At 42.2% G+C, this 16,791-nt stretch overlaps 1 protein-coding gene across 1 annotated transcript in view; it reads left to right on the top strand.

Annotated features, from left to right (window-relative positions):
- ODAD2 (outer dynein arm docking complex subunit 2) overlaps positions 1 to 16,791 on the top strand; it is a 158,348-nt gene that overhangs the window by 70,128 nt on the left and 71,429 nt on the right. Inside the window, exons 20-23 of the mRNA XM_083580125.1 lie at positions 9,171 to 9,279; positions 9,550 to 9,574; positions 10,073 to 10,205; positions 13,475 to 13,570. Of these exons, the coding sequence (XP_083436251.1) occupies positions 9,171 to 9,279; positions 9,550 to 9,574; positions 10,073 to 10,205; positions 13,475 to 13,570 (363 nt within the window). The remainder of the gene's footprint in view (positions 1 to 9,170; positions 9,280 to 9,549; positions 9,575 to 10,072; positions 10,206 to 13,474; positions 13,571 to 16,791) is intronic.

Below are 16,791 nucleotides of genomic sequence, written 5' to 3'. Positions count from 1 at the left end.
TTCCCCTGTTGAACAGCTCCTACTGTCAGGAAGTTACTCCTGAAGTTTAGTTGGAATCTCCTTTCTTTTGACTTGAAGCCATTCAGGTCCTACCTTCCAGGACAGGAGAAAACAAGCTTGCTCCATTTTCCACGTGACAGCCCTCTAGGTATTTGAAGATGGCTATCGTATCTCTTCTTAGTCTCCTCTTACTCAGGCTAAACATACCCAACTCCCTCAACTGTTCCACACAAGGCTTCCAGACGCTTGATAATCTTGGTCACCTTCCTCTGCACACATTCTAGCTTGTCAATACCCTTCTTAAATTGTGGAGCCCAGAACTGGACACAGTACTCCAGGTGTGATCTGACCAAGGCAGAATAGAGTGACAATATTACTTCCCTTGATCAGGACACTATACTTCTGATGATGCAGCCTAAAATAGCATGAGCTCTTTCCCCCCCTGCTGCATCACACTGTTGACTTATGTTAAGCTTGTGGTCTACTGAGACCTCTTGGTCCTGTCTTCAACAACATTGGCTACCCCTTCCGGTTTGATATCATCTGCAAATTTGATGAGCACCCCCTAAATACCTTCATCCAAGTCATTCATAAAGATGTTGAACAACAAAAAACCCTGTGACACCCCACTTGTCACTTTTTTCCAGGATGATGAGGAAACATTAGTGAGTACTCTTTGCATTTGGTCATTCAACCACCTAACAGTTACCTTGTCTAGCCCACATTTTACCAGCTTCTCTGCAAGAATATCATGGGGAACTTTGTCAAGTGTTGATGGGTAATGTATCCCCACCCCATACTTTACTGTTTCCAGAGTCCAAATATGATTCCTTATTAATGTACTACCTATTCATAAGCCTGTCCCTGTTCTCCACAAAAGCTAGTGGAGCAACTGGAGTTCTGTTGACATAAGAGGAAAGGTCTACATTTGGGGAGATCATGTTTGCCTGTTGCATTAGATCCTCTTGCTCCCTGGTCAGAGAGCAGGTGTTCCCCCATTCATTCCCTTTTCTGATTGCAGATTCTTACCCTTCCTTTTTCTCCAAGACTATTCACTTAACCTGTGGAGAAAGAGGAAGGATGTGCAATCATGGAAACCAATGAACAGGATAAAGTTACTGCACACCAAACCCTGTTGTCCTCCACCAACGATTCTGCATCTCCTGCTCTTTCTTGCTTCTCCTGTCCTCTGCTCCTTTTGTTCTTTTCCTACATTTTCTATTCTTCCTTTATTTCTGTCTACCTCCAACCTTGTCCTTCTGTGTGTTGGTGGCCACATCAAAGACTCAAAAATTATTTATACAGCTTACATATGCTTGAATACAGCTGAACTAAGATCATGGCCTGGATTCAAAGAGCCAGAAGCACATGCCCAAATGCTTTGTCATGCACACTAGGACTTCCCTCAAATACCTTGCGTGACCACAAGTTATGCTATTTGGAAGCCCATTCTTAGGACATCCTGATTTTCAATAGCAGTTTTCCAAGGGTGGGGGCAGATTGCAATCAGGAACTCCCTGTTTCTCTCTCTCTCTCTCTCTCTCTCTCTCTCTCTCTCTCTCACACACACACACACACCACTTTGGATTCCAGCCCATATCCATATGTCAGATTATTATAGCATTTGCCACAGGATTAGATCCCCCTACTAATTGCAGTTATCTACAGTTAATTCTTGCCCAGTGGTGTGTTCACAGTTTTGGATAATACCTCACTGTAACCAGTTTGGACTGATCCAAATCCTTTAACTTCTTTCAAAAATAGGTTTCAAAGTCTGCATATCCACTAACTATTGCCTATTTCCATAGGGACCACCCACCATTGCTCTGTCGTTGTTTCTGCCATGTTCCTCGTGCAAACACCATTGTAAAACATCAGCTGAAATTCCAGGCAATGCATAAACATTTATTAATCTTGCATTAAGCTGACAGTTACTGTGTTCACATAGTGATAACAGATGATGTGCTAACAATGGTTTCGTGGAGCCAAGCTGACGCATTGTAATTATCAATGTGGGTCACCCGTAAGAGTAACTTTCAGTTAACTAGCTTTCTTGTTTTCTAGGTTTATACTCTCAGGAACTTTAAAGCATGCTAAGCAACATTTATAAGCTTCCCCCACCATCTTGTAATTTTAATCCCTCTGGTCCTATGCTAAGGATGAAAAAAGGAGTAATTGTTATTCTTTCCTAAGGACAGCACATATTTCTGCTTTTTTAAATTAAAGTGGCTCCCCACACTTAAAAGACGTTCACTAAATACAAATGATATTTTTACCTATGAAGGTTAAAATTATTCTGGTTTTAAATCTGTAGTACACATCTAAAACCTACCTATATGAGGAAGAGGCATTCACAAGTTCCAAGAGTCCCCTTGTAATTGTATGTTTTTACAGATTCTGATACTGTGTGTTTCTGGGTCACTCTGTGCTCTTTCCACTTCAGTCTGTGTTTTGGGTTCTGAACAACTCTGTATAAAAGTTCACTGTAATGGATAATTTAAAATCTGATGTTACTTTCCCCTCTTTTGCCAAAGTGGGTGAAATTTACAGGTATAGGAGCCCCTCCAGATTGGATTAAGCCTGCCAAATTGCAGGCAGATAGAATCCAACAAAAATAGAGTCCAATAAAAAGAGGGCATGGAGTCCAGCAAACTCAAATTAATAAAAGGGGCAGACTCCACCACACGTCTTCACATAATGCATAGTGAAACGGTGGAATTCGCTCCCACAAGGGTCAGTGATAGCCACCAACCGAGATGGCTTTAAGAGAGGATTAGACAATCATGGAGGAAAAGGCCACTATTAGCTGCGAGGGTTATGTTCTGCCTACCAACTGTCAGAGCTGGTATGCTTCTTGAATACAAACTGCTGGAAACCAAAAGAGAGGGAGAGTGGTGTCATGCTCAAGTCCTCCTTTTGGGCTTCCCATAGACATCTGGTTGGCCACTGTCAGAACAGGATGCTGGACTAGATGGGCCATTGGTACACCAGGAGACGCCTTACCATAAGTGTTCCTAAGAAAGAGTTGAAAAGAAGGCAGTCAGCCCCCTGGATCCACCTTCTGACATCTCCTGTTTGTTCTGGGGTAAGGGCTTAGTGAGCATCTTGGCTTAATGCACCCTCTGATGGCATGCCAATAGTTAGGTTTCAGTCCAAAAGGGAATTTCCCAGTGTCCATTTTCAGCTGGAATCTGTTCACTTTCGGCCACAGTATCAGAGGCCAAGTTCTCTTTCGGCAGTGTGTGCGTTCCAAATATTGTGTTACCCTTTCGTTCATCTGGAAGCAGAAAGAAGCTCTGGATTTAAGTAGCAATGAAATGGCAACTGAGTTTTCACCCTAATTATTTTTGGATTGTACCACATGTTGTATTATTTATCATTTAATCAAACAGGAAGCCTTTTTTTCACAGAGGCAAATTACATGTGTAAAACAACACACAAACCTGGGTGCCTCAAATGTTTCCAGTCTCTGATCCAGTGTTGAAAGCAAAACGTTGGCTGCATCTAGACTGATACTTTTTTGGATGTGTTTCCGCCATATGTTTTAGTTCAAGACAATATTTTCTTTTTATGTTGTATTATAAAAATCATGTAAAATATTCTTTTGGAGAGTGGCTACTATTCCTCTCCTTTTGCTAATTAGAAGATCACAGTGCAAGGAATCTGACATTGTTTCATAAAATAGTATGTGGAAGAAGCAAAGCACTAAACTGGAATAGAAAAGTGTCACCAGTAATTTCTAGCATCACGTAGAAACAATAGCCTGCCATTGTGATAGTGAAATGAAGCAGCCATGATGACATTAAGTTAAATAAATATATTGCAAGCTAAGATCAGTATTTATGTTGCTCTCTATTACTAGGTATGATTGCAGTTTATTTCCAAGAAGGGTAAAACACATTTTCCCAAAAACATTCGAAGTTTGATTTTGAAAGCTTCTTTGGCAATGGACCTCTTGAGAAAGTTGGGCCCACATAGACACCTCCCCACATGTGGTTCAGCTACTGCCTTTGCACTTCTGATGTAGGAATGGATCAGTCTTTTTTCAGTGTGTATTTGTAAGTCTGTTCTGCCCTGCCTCAGCCCCAATCTGTTTTAAACACACACACACACACACACACACACACACACACACACTACAATTAACAGTATTTTGGTATGCATTTCCCCCAAAGCACATGAGGTTTGTATGCATTTAAACAAAAATACGCATTCTTGTATGCATGTGTGTGGAGCATGTTTGTAGAATCTAAATGAATCAGCCCAAGATTTATTTATTTTTAATGAAACTCTTGTTTGTTTATTTTGCCAGACTTACAAAAAATGGCAGAGTTGCTCTTATGTTTGCATGGTATTGCCTGTGGCCATACTGTCGCAAACAAACCGAATGCCATCTTGCGGTTTATGTTCTCAGTGAGACTTTTTATGAAATGTCTTTTTAAAACTATCAATTATATGCCAGTATAATGGAACTGATCGTATGATGACTATGCTAGTGGGAATTGTGACTCACAGCCTCATTAGAACAGGAAGCCTGCCAAGTGTAAGGATACACAAATTTGTCATGCCCATGTTTTATATTTTTAGGTGCAGACTTAAAACATCTTAAAGCGCGTGCAGACACACACACACACAGATGTGAAGTGGCTCCAGAAGGTAAAGAATCATGAAAGAAACAAAGGATAAAGCAATAGTTTTAGAGGGACTTCCCTGGGAAGAGGCACTCACAAATGCTGTTTTAGTCATAGGAATCTGGTTTAATGAATTGGTTACCAAGTCAAAATCATCCAAAGGACTTCTACTGTGAAAATTATTTCATCACTGAGGAAGGCAGAAGATCTGCTGTGAACATGCAGGATATAATTGTAAATAGCCTATTTTTCAAAATGCCATACTTAAGGCTTTATTGAAACCACCCTATGTACACTATGTGCATGCATATTTTTGGTTTTGAATCAGGCACATGGAATACTTCTGCCTTTAACTCATCTGCAAGGTTTGCAGGAAAATTGCTGCATGCCTGAGGGAACATGTTGCAATTAGAGTTGATCAGAATTGCAGTTCGTGGAAAGAAACATAAATAGAGGGTGACATTTTAGGAGTTTTGTGGTGGAAAGCACATCAGTAAACACAAAGGATATAGAGAAAGAGAGCTGAGCAATGCAGTCATTTCCTAGGCAAGCGCTATGCCTTTGCTATTAATTGATAAAGCACAGAAACATCAGAGTCTTCTCCCCTGTTCATTGATGTCAGTGACAGAAGTTCCAGTTGTCTACCTGTCATCTAAGTTGGGCCCTAACTTTGGGACTACAGTGGTACCTCGAGTTACAAACGCCTCAGGTTACAAACTCAGCTAACCTGGAAGAGTTACCTTGAGTTGAGAACTTTGCCCCAGGATGAGAACGGAAATCATGTGCTGGCGGTGCAGCGGCAGCAAGAGGACCCATTAGCAAAAGCAGTGGCGTAGCATGGGTTGTCAGCACCCGGGGCAAGGCAAGTAATTTGCGCCCCCTAACCCGTGGATTTGCGCCCCCTAACCCGTGGATTTGCGCCCCCTAACCCATGGATTTGCCCTAACCGCAGATGTTGCGCCCGGTGCGGCCGGCCCCCCCTGCACCCCCCACGCTACGCCACTGAGCAAAAGCACACTTCTAGTTAAGAACAGTTTCAGGTTAAGAACGGACCTCCGGAACGAATTAAATTCGTAACTAGAGGTACCACTGTACGTTAATTTTAATTTTTTATAACTGTTACAGAAATTAGCAGCCCTTTGAATGGGTCCACAGAAGCATGATTTGCAGACTAATTTTCACACCATAGTGTTCATTCGTAAGGTATGCCAACAGTTGTCATACTGTGCAGACATGTCACAGATCACTTTTCAGTCACAGCACTCCATTGTATTTAAGAAGTGCATTTTCCTCTAATGCAAGCCGTGCCCATCAACAGATAATGAAACCCGGCATGTGTTAAATGTGTTGTTGTTTTTGTTTAGTCGTTTAGTCGTGTCCGACTCTTCGTGACCCCATGGATCAGAGCACGCTGGGCACTCCTGTCTTCCACTGCCTCCCGCAGTTTGGTCAAACTCATGCTGGTAGCTTCGAGAACAATGTCCAGCCATCTCGTCCTCTGTCATCCCCTTCTCCTTGTGCCCTCAATCTTTCCCAACATCAGGGTCTTTTCCAGGGAGTCTTCTCTTCTCATGAGGTGGCCAAAGTATTGGAGTCTCAGCTTCACGATCTGTCCTTCCAGTGAGCACTCAGGGCTGATTTCCTTCAGAATGGAGAGGTTTGATCTTCTTGCAGTCCATGGGACTCTCAAGAGTCTCCCCCAGCAGCATAATTCAAAAGCATCAATTCTTCGGCAATCAGCCTTCTCTATGGTCCAGTTCTCACTTCCATACATCACTACTGGGAAAAACCTTAGCTTTAACTATACGGACCTTTGTTGGCAAGGTGATGTCTCTGCTTTTTAAGATGCTGTCTAGGTTTGTCATTGCTTTTCTCCCAAGAAGCAGGCGTTAAATGTATCACTTGGTAATTACCAGGTAAACCGATTGTCTGCCGATGGCCTCCTCTCTGAAAATCAGACACTAGGTATTCTTGCTTTCAGCAAGATATTATTAGCATGTTGTGGATCGGAAAGGAATTCTTGCGTAAACAGATTTCCTAGTGATTATGGGGCATCTGCTTATATAAAAATTCTTTCCCAAGCCACAATGTGGCAGTATTTCCCTTGAGGCTGAGAGCAAGAACGTTCAGTTGGTGTATAAACCAAGTGCACTGGAATAGACAGGGCCAGTTTGTCTATAGAGCAAGTGGAATATTTGATTGAACTCTCGGCCTGTAGGCAGAGCTGTGTGATCATTTGCTGGTGCCCCATGTGCTATAACACTGTCCCCAAGTGCTGCTCTTTTAGTCTCACATTAGCAATATGCAATGACTTCTCTGCTGAGTGTGTTGGCCTTGTCTGTGAACTCACATAGGTGTTGCAATATAGGTGCTACACCCTGGTAACAGACTCTAATTTTATTTTATTTATTAAATTTATATAAATGCACCGTGTCTTTTAATTATATAGGATAGTCTGCAAATGGTGCTTTGGATTAAGGCAAAATCCTGCTTTTGCTCTTCTGAGTTGGTGTAGTCGCTGACCATGTTGCAAAATCATACCTTGGGAGTTATGTGATTCTGTGGATTTTGTGCTCAATATGTAGAAACTTAGTATTTTTTTATTTTATTTTTAAATGGAATTCATGCAAGAAAATGGAATGTTTTTACAAGTTACATTGAGAGGTCAGAGGGTGAGGGGTGACTGGCAAGATGCTTATTCAGTGCATTAGTCTAACACAAATACTTCCTGAAGTATGAAATGCTTTGATCTGCATAAGCATGTACCATATGTGTGCAGCTGTGATCCGTGTTTCCCAACCACTGGAAGGTTAGTGAAAGGTAGAATACAGGTCTTAAGTCTGTGTTCAATTTCTGCTTTTATATTCAGCAGTTCATAATTTTATGTAATACTGGAGCTGTATGAAAACTATGCACAAGGGCTGAGTGATAACAGATTTTTTTGTGGTTTGATTCAGTGTTGTTTGGGTGGATTCAAAATACTCAGGGCTGCAGGCTGAGAAGAAAAAGGGTTTTAATTAAGGCTATGTGACTTCAAAATACCCGAGGCTACATTAAAAGTTTGGGAAGCTTTTCAAAATGTGAAGTTCTGTGTAGCTCCTTTAAGATAAATGTTTAAGCAGTTGTGTCACAGGCTAGCTGCCGCAAAATTGCAACAGAGACCGGGAACAACCTTTTATTGGTGGAGAGCATAGATTTTAAGTAGGCATGCTGCCATGTGGTTGATTCTGTACTAAGAGTATTTCCATGGGCAGCGGGGGGCGGGGAGCTGGATTTGGCTGATCACACCGTAAAAGAAAAATTGGGCTGTTGGTTGTCAGAAAATTGATGACAGGCCACAGTTTTTAAAAGAATTTATCTGAAATCACAACCCTGAATGTTTGCACCTGCAAAACCGACTAATATTTTTTCCATTGACTGTATAACATCAAGTTTTAGGGAAATTCACCAATGCAGTGGTTGGCATTTACTATCCTAAGCATCTATGAGCTTAAAGGTTTTAGGTTTCTGCTGAAAAGAACAATCCCATCTTGAATTCCCACCCCCACCCCCTAACATTTAACATAATGTAACATAATGCGTTATAAGTCACTTGGAGACATTGGGTAGCAAGCAACTAACAAGTCTAATACAATAGTAATAATAATTAAATAATAATTAACAACAGACTTAACCTTCCTGTTTCCTCATATTTCTGCATCCCCACCATCAGCAGCCAGTGATGTGGAGCTGGGGCAGGGCAGCGTTTTAGTGTCAGCCTTTTGTTGAGCATCACATCTCATTTCTACCCTTATGGGCACTCCACATTCTACTGAGCTTTTGCCTACACAGCAGTTAAAGCCCATGCAGACGTGAGTTGTTTTCTGATATGGGTACACAGAATTTGACAGCCCCTTTCTGTACTGGCTACCCCATCTGTGTGCCTTCAGCAGAAAATAACATGTCACGATACATGCATAACAAAATTGTTTTCCTAAGTGAAAATTTATCTCCACTTAGGAAAAAGTGATGCATGGCATGGCAATAAAATTCAGCTGTTGGAAGACTCTGACCCTGGAATCAGTTTTATCTTTGTGAATAATTTTGTGGAACAAACATAAGAGCAGTCACACTGGGTCATGTTAATGGATTATCTCACCCCAAATCCATTCTGTGACCAGTGACAATATCTGGATGCTTCAATCATGACATTTAATGAGGGTGGTCACTCTTTACTTCAAACAACCTTTCTGAGAAATAGCCTGTGTTTTCTGCCTAACAACCATTGATATGCTTATCTTAAATACATCTGTTTAGCCCGTTTTGGAACTCTGTTATCCTTTTGGCCACTTTTCGTTCTGTGGATGGATTCTTTTGAGAATCCAGCCTTGGAAACTCCATTCCAGAGCTGCAGAACATATGGCTATTTTCATTCATTACTGGATATGTTTCTCTAGGCATGTTATTTTAAAATAATTTATTTTCGGTATAATGGTTTTGGTTTGGAGCTCCTTCTCATTTCATTTTTCTTTCTCTTGCATGTTGTTATTTTTTAACAAGCTTCTGCTGGGTATGGCAGGCTCTACGGACGAAACGCTTCAGGAAGCAGCAGCTGGTTGCATAGCAAACATCCGAAGGCTGGCTCTAGCTACAGAGAAAGCAAAGTACGGCTGAAACTCCAAACACAGTTTTCACCACGTCCTCTGAACTTTCCTTTTTAGTACTGCAGCCTGCAAGCTCAGAGTGGGCAAACACTGGATTAGAATGCCTCAGAAATGTGCATTTGGGTTATTTTTACGGCTGATTTACATCTGATCAGAATTAACACAAGAAGTAGATATGGAACAAAATTTGGAAAAATCCTTCTTTCATTTAATTTACCACACTATTTTTTCAGTCCCTCTTTTAGTCCTTTTTTTTTTTTTTACCTTTTCTAAAGTTGCACCAGAAGTTATCGACAAAATGTAAGTTTAAGAACATTGTCTCTCCACATCTCCGTGTGTGTGCGTGCGTGTGATGGGCATATAATAAAGATGTTTTCCCTTACTGTGTGTGGTTGTAGCCTCATTCCTGGGCGTCTCAAGCAATTCTTTTCTTGCTAAACCTGTCTAATCATTCTGTCATTATGGCTTTGCTTGTTTGAGTACTTACAAATCTCCAGAGAGGACGCCATACACCACATGCCCCCAACTTCACATCTGGAAATGCACAAGTACTTCAAAACAGACGGAATTGTCCGCATGCTTCCAAGACTCCCCCAAATATCACTTGAGTTCTGGCAGCGCTAAAGAAATCACTTAATTGGATTAGAGTCACGTTATGAACATGATTAGAAGATCAAGTGTTAAAACTCCCAACTAGATTCGCTAAATGAGAATAATGCAACAAACAAGTATTTTAGGCTTTCCCATTGGAACTCTCTTGTTGTCATTTCCCTCTTCTGACTCAAAACACATCTACAGGACAAATGCACCCTGTGTTCTTTTACCACTCTATCATGGCTTCCCCCCAAAGTATCATGGGAAGCAGAGAGAATCTTTAGAATTCTTTCTTGAAAATCCCCAGTTCTCCCCACAGTTTCCAGAATTGCTTCAGGTGAGTGGTTGTTAGACACTTTCAGTCTGCGTTGTAGATATGCCCCAAGTCTGTGTTCCTGATATGGCGCCTGTTGGTGTAGGACAGGGACTGTGCTATTTTTATTCATTTGTAAGCCTCTCTGGGAGCAATCTGCATCGCCATGGACACTGAGAGCCCCGGTAGGCAGTAGCTTTATCCTACATATTGCATGGGATAATAAACCAAAAATAACCTTATAAAGCAATCTCTGCTGCTTCCATTTTTATTTTTTTCATAAAATAAAACATTCTTTTTGGATTGTTATCAGAATACTTACAGGATTCTGCACTCCTTTCCAGGGCTGGCCCTACCATTTCATGGGGTGAGGCAGCCCACCTCAGACTGCAGATCTTGGGAGTACCTTTAAGGGGACAGAGTTCATTACTCAGTTTATTATTTGACTATCATCACTGGGGACACAATTTTTATTTTCTGTCTAATAGCATCAAAACGTCTTGGAGCAGTTCTGTCCTCTGATTTTTCTTTAAGTGTATTTTTCAAATCTAAATTCTAGTTGGCAGGTGGTTGGCAACATTCATTTTATTCTCAAGAGTTGAGGCTTTCAGAATGCGTTTGGTATCTTTTCCAATTTGCTTGGGTCAGTTTCTTGGTGAGTGTAAATCAACAAAACCCCAGTAGATGTCAAAACCACTAAGCCTTCTTTCATTAAGAAGCTGGGGGTGGAGGGTGGGATATCTTTACCATTCACAAAACCATTCTCCTAGGGAAATACTATAGCACTTTGGGAAGAGAGTTAACAGAGAGGACTTTCCCTCCTTTGAACTGAAGAGAAATACTTGAGCTTTCACCACAAATGTCTGTCAGCAGACAAGAAAGCCTTTCTTTTATCACTTCCTGCTTGTATGATTTATTACTTGATGACAGACACTCATTATCAACTAATCAATTGTCCCAGGATGCTCAAATAGGCACTGAAATGTGAGCTTTATATTCATTTCCCCTTAAAGTTCAAGCGTATGAAAATATGTTATGACCCACTTACACACTGTTTTATCTTTCTCTTGTTAAGGAAATATCAGATGTGTATGTATACTAACCATTTTAACATTTCATCTTTATCTCAGGAAATATGGTCCTTGAATAGAAATTCAGACATCCTCACAGGCATGTGGTAGGTTTAAAAGCACTAGTATGTGTAGGTGATCTTTTAAAAAAAAATAGAAGCAGCAGTAAACAAACTGGTTTCCTCTTATCTTTTTTTAATGACTGCACAATTATCAAAATGATAGGTATCTGCCAATGGGTATAACAACAATAATGGCTGATTCTCACATGCCTGCACATCACACCTCATTGCTTCATTACTGTATCATGGCTGAGCACGTGAACAGGAGCGGACTTTGGTTTTTCAGATTTCAGTGGCGCCCTACGCGAGGCCAAAATTCCCCAATCCGCCTCTTGATTTCCATTTTGTTCAGTTCACTACCTCATAGTTGCAGTGCCCTGATCCAGTGCAACAGAGCTGGATGGGCTGCCCTAAACTCACTCACCTCTGATGTGAACTGTGTCCATTGATCCTGTGTTTTGGGTGAGGTGAGAGGAAATGAATTAAAAGCTCTGCCTGTGGTGCTTTATATGTGATGCACAAATCAATCTGTGTAATGAGGTCATTTATGGAAGTTTGCCTTAGGGTAGCCCCCATAATCTGATAAGAGGTATGGGAAGACAAGAGAGAGAGAGAGAGAGAGAGAAGGCCTCCTTCGTTGTCCCACCTTTAATATTCCTCTCTCCTGGTGGCTTGTTGTGTTATTCTTCCTGTTCTGACTAAGACACTTTTTGTTTCACAAAGCCTTTTAAAAAGCTGCTACTCAAATGCTGCTCTTAAATTGATGATTCATTATTATTTTGGCAATTAATACTTTCTTTTTTTAATGACATTATGTTTTGTAAACTGCCCTGGGAACTTTATGTTGAAAGTGTGGCATAGATGAGGCAATTCTTGATATTATAATCATTATCAAGTGATGGGCGCACATGTCCAAACTCCGCCTCAGCAAGACAACTAGACCACCGCTTGACATTTCAGTAAGCCAAAATAATAATATATATGTCTATTCCTTGCTTATTCCCCCCTTCCTCTGCCTACACCTTCTGTTCTGTCTGCCTCACTGGCTATTTCTGCTGCTCTTTCTTTCTCGTTCGAGGGTGCTTTCCTACTGCCTTCGCTGTCTGCAGGCATTTCAATTCCCTTGGTTTTCCCACTCCTACCAATATATTCTCCTGAAAAGTGCTCGGCTGGCGCAAACCCTTTTTTCACTTCCATTAAGCTCTTTGTCTTTCAAATAACAGACATAGTAGTTAGGGTGACATCATGTCACATCTCTTGCCAACCGTGGTGGCAATCCTGAAGCCGCTTGCCCCAGCCGAGCTCAACATTTCTGCGCTGGCTGTTTTCATAGTTGACTTCCAAGATTTGGAAAGCAAACTGCTCCCCAGCCGAAAAGCTGCGGTCTCCTTGTCTGTCATCTCTTAAGCTTTTCTGCACACTCCCCTGGATTCGGGAATAGCAGAGCGGGAGAGAGATTGTGTGGCTCAGCCACACTTATGGCTCAGACAGCCCAACCCCACTCTAGGGCTTTGGTGACCTGCCTTTTACCTTTCAAGGGCCAAACCCTAGGTTAGCCTCATTACACACATACACACACTTTAAAAAATAACCCCCCAAAACCCCTTGTGGAATTAGGCCAGGAGAATTTTTTGGCCCAAACCTAGCAGACTAACGGGAATCATTTCTGTTGTCATTCCTCCGGCACTGTATAGAATTTCTCACCAAGAAGAAAGATAAAGACTCACCAATTATATTTTACAGCTCTGGCTAGGCTATAATGTTCTACACCACTCAGCACTGTGCCGTTCTTATCAAGATGCTGAAGGCATCATACTAGCACTTCTCCTGGAAGGAATCTGCCAGCTCCATTTTAATAGGCTACTCTTAACAAGCAGATCCCCCCCCCCCCGGTCACCTTCAATTTTTAATCAAACCCTATCTTAAAGCTTGATGGGTCAGAAGAGATGCCTATTTTATGTAAGCGAGGGAGCCTTGTGGGTTACGCTCTGTGTTAGTATTTGTTCTAGTTTTACTTCTTTGTTCTGTGCCAGACACCCTTTTGCTCGACAGTTCCTTGCCAGCTCCTGCTGTTATTTTTGGCAACGCATATGTTTTATCCAAATTTACATGAAATACAAGTAACTTGTGTGTTTCATCTTTTCTGTGTGTTTTTTTTAAGACAAAAACAAGAGAAAACAAAGACTGTAGTCAATTGTACAAATCTCCTTCTTCTCCAAAGGTCCCAGGAATCCCACACATGAGAGTTCTGCATCAGGTAACAGATTTCTTAATGTTAGGTTGTTCCTAGCAGAGTCTTATGAAGAAAGCTTCGCACTCAAAGGAAGCATAATGGATGCACAGCGAGAGGGGCAGTTAGTCCATGTGACCTTTTTTTGGGATGGAAAAGCCACCACAAGGTGACCCAATATCTGCATTCAAAAGTGGATTTGTGAAAGCATTTTATTAGGCAAGTTTAGTAAGCAAACACTTTCTGCATCGGATCTGCGTGGGGGGTGGGTCACCCAGTGTGGAAAAAGCGTTGGCCTTCTCAGGCAAGGTCTGCTTGGCACACCAGCTCTGGGAGTGCTATGTTAAGAATAATTGCTTAATTGGCAGTGAAATGGAGAATGCCTATGTGTATTGCTGAAAGGGCTTAACTGGGAGATGTCATTGAAGCTAAAGAGGAGTTTGGATTTGATATCCCGCTTTATCACTACCCGAAGGAGTCTCAAAGCGGCTAACATTCTCCTTTCCCTTCCTCCCCCACCACAAACACTCTGTGAGGTGAGTGGGGCTGAGAGACTTCAAAGAAGTGTGACTGGCCCAAGGTCACCCAGCAGCTGCATGTGGAGGAGCAGAGATGCGAACCTGGTTCCCCAGATTACGAGACTACCGCTCTTAACCACTACACCACACTGGCTCTCACCAGTGAGAAAAACAATAGGAGCTCTCTAAACTCCTAGGCAGGTTGATAATCAACTGTTACTGTTCTCTGGTAGCTCTGATGAGGTATTTAACTTTAGATCACATGGGAGGCTATTGAATTGCAAGTTCGCCATCTTGGAAGGGTGGTGGGTTGGAGTCTTTGTTCCCAGGCTCCGTGGAAGTAGGATGTAAATAATGAAGTTCTTCAGGAGCACATGGCCTCAGGCTGTGGAGGAGTCTGGGACAGGGGAGAGATAGAGTTTTGATCTCAATCCTGTTTAAAGTTCTTTTCAAGAATTTGTTGGATGCATCTTTGATGTTTTTGTTCTGTTTTGAAGAAAGTTCTGCCAATTAAGTTGTGAATAAACTGCAGTCAGTAAGCTTTGAATTTGGCCACCGCTGCAATCAGGTAACTCGTGCAAAGGGGGATCCAAGGTATAGATGCGATGGTTGAATCTGCACAGAGTCCTCTGATAGCTGGCTTCTACTGATGTGGTCACTGGCCCATGTGAACCACTAAAGGCATCTTTGCAGGCACCTCATGGCTCCCCTTCAATGGCATAAATTGAGCTCTCATTGCTATGGTGCTGCCCAGCGGTGGTGGCAACCAAGGATCAATGCATAGGCCATCCTGCAGGGTAGCCAGTCCCAGTCCTCTGAGGCCATGAGAGTGAATTCAGCAGTACCTTTCCGGCAATGTGTCTTAATTCAGTTTTCTAGAGGAGAAAGTCTGAAAATTCATGGCAGCATGTGCATGTGAGCATTTTTAATTTCCCATCTAGTTTTCCAACCTTGAAAATGTGGAGTCTGGGTCCTGCCTCCTACCGGCTACCTGCCCACCCCCATTTTACATCAAAAGTCATTTTAATGTTAGAAGTCAGCAAACGGGATGCAAACAACTAGCTCTAAAGTATCGTTCAGCTGGCGTGAAAACGATTCAACTGCAGAAGTGTTACATATATAATGAATGGACCCTCAGGCTGCCACTGCTCCTTCTGCATCTAATAGAAAAATAGTGTACGGCAGAGAATGTGTTCATTGTCCATTTCAATCAGTCCAATATCCTCTTACTTATGAGTTTCCTAAGTTGCTGTTATGGCACTGTTTCCATTTTAATTCCTCAAAGGACAATTCACTTTTGTGTTATCCTCACCCTGTTGGGGAACACAAACATGAGAGGGGAGGGAAATGATGTTTGTAGATATTCTTTCCTAGTATTTACACAGGAACCTGGCCTCAAACACTTAGGCAGCTTTGAATCACAGAATTAAAGAATTGTAGAGTTGGAAGGGACCCTGAGAGTCATCTAGTTCAACCCCCTGCAATGCAGGAATCTCTAGTAAAAGCATCCATGACAGATGGCCATCCAACCACTGCTTTAAAAGCTCCAAGGAAGTTTGTTAGGGGTAAGCTACAGTTCACAATGGATGGAACAAACAATGGATGGATCAAATGAATGGATCAAATGCATCCATTCTTAAGGAAATTAGCCCTGAGTGCTCACTGGAAGGACAGATTGTGAAGCTGAGGCTCCAATACTTTGGCCACCTCATGAGAAGAGAAGACTCCCTGGAAAAGACCCTGATGTTGGGAAGGATTGAGGGCACAAGGAGAAGGGGACGACAGAGGACGAGACGGTTGGACAGTGTTCTCGAGGCTATGAACATGAGTCTGGCCAGGCTGCGAGAGGCAGTGGAAGACAGGCGTGCCTGGCGTGCTCTGGTCCATGGGGTCACGAAGAGTCGGACACGACTAAACGACTAAACAACAACAACAACAACAACAGTTCACAAGATTCTATGGGAGGGTGCTTTAAAGGTGTGCTGTATACCCAGCCTAGTTGAGGGAATTGGGTACAGGAAGTTTAGCCTGGTAAAGAAGAGGCTGAGATGAGATATGATAGTCATCTTCAAATATCTAAAGGCCTGTCATATGGAGGATGGAGTAAGCTTGTTTCCTTCTGCTCTGTAGATTAGGACCAGTACCAACGGCTTCAAATCACAAGAAAGGAGATTCCAACTAAACATCAGGAAGAACTTTCTGACAGTAAGAGCTGTTTGACAGTGGAATGGACTCCTTTGGAAGGTGGTGGACTCTCCTGCCTTGGAGCTTTTTTGGGAGATGCCAGGGATTGAACCCGGAATGTGGGCAAAGCAGATGCCGCAACTGAGTTATGGCTCTTTCCCACTGATGGTGGGGCAATGTTGTCCACCAAACCCGAGGACAGCAGGCTAGCTTAGAGTAGGGTTGCCATATTATTACAGAAAGGTTGGCAAAGTTGTTGAGATATTTTTCAGTTCTGCCCAAAGTTTTTTTTTTGTTTTGTTTTTTTTGCAAAATCGCAAAAATTGAATGTTTTGGAGCTATTTCTGAGGAAACACCATACGTATGGATTTTCCAGGACATTTCCTTCCACCGATTTCTGCCAGGAAGGACACTGCTTGTAGCTGCAGTATTCCGGATATGTCCAGACGCATGGCAACTCTAACCTGAAGGTCACAGGGCTACCTGCTCCCGAGGAGAGCTGTAGCCACTGTCTCTCTGCACCATTCACCACTTGCTGCCCCTGTG

The sequence above is a fragment of the Podarcis filfolensis genome (genome assembly GCF_964270895.1).
Source record: "Podarcis filfolensis genome assembly, chromosome: 12".
NCBI classification, from domain to species: domain Eukaryota; kingdom Metazoa; phylum Chordata; class Lepidosauria; order Squamata; family Lacertidae; genus Podarcis; species Podarcis filfolensis.
Note: the sequence above shows the minus strand (reverse complement) of the source record. Positions and strands in the feature narration are given on the sequence as shown.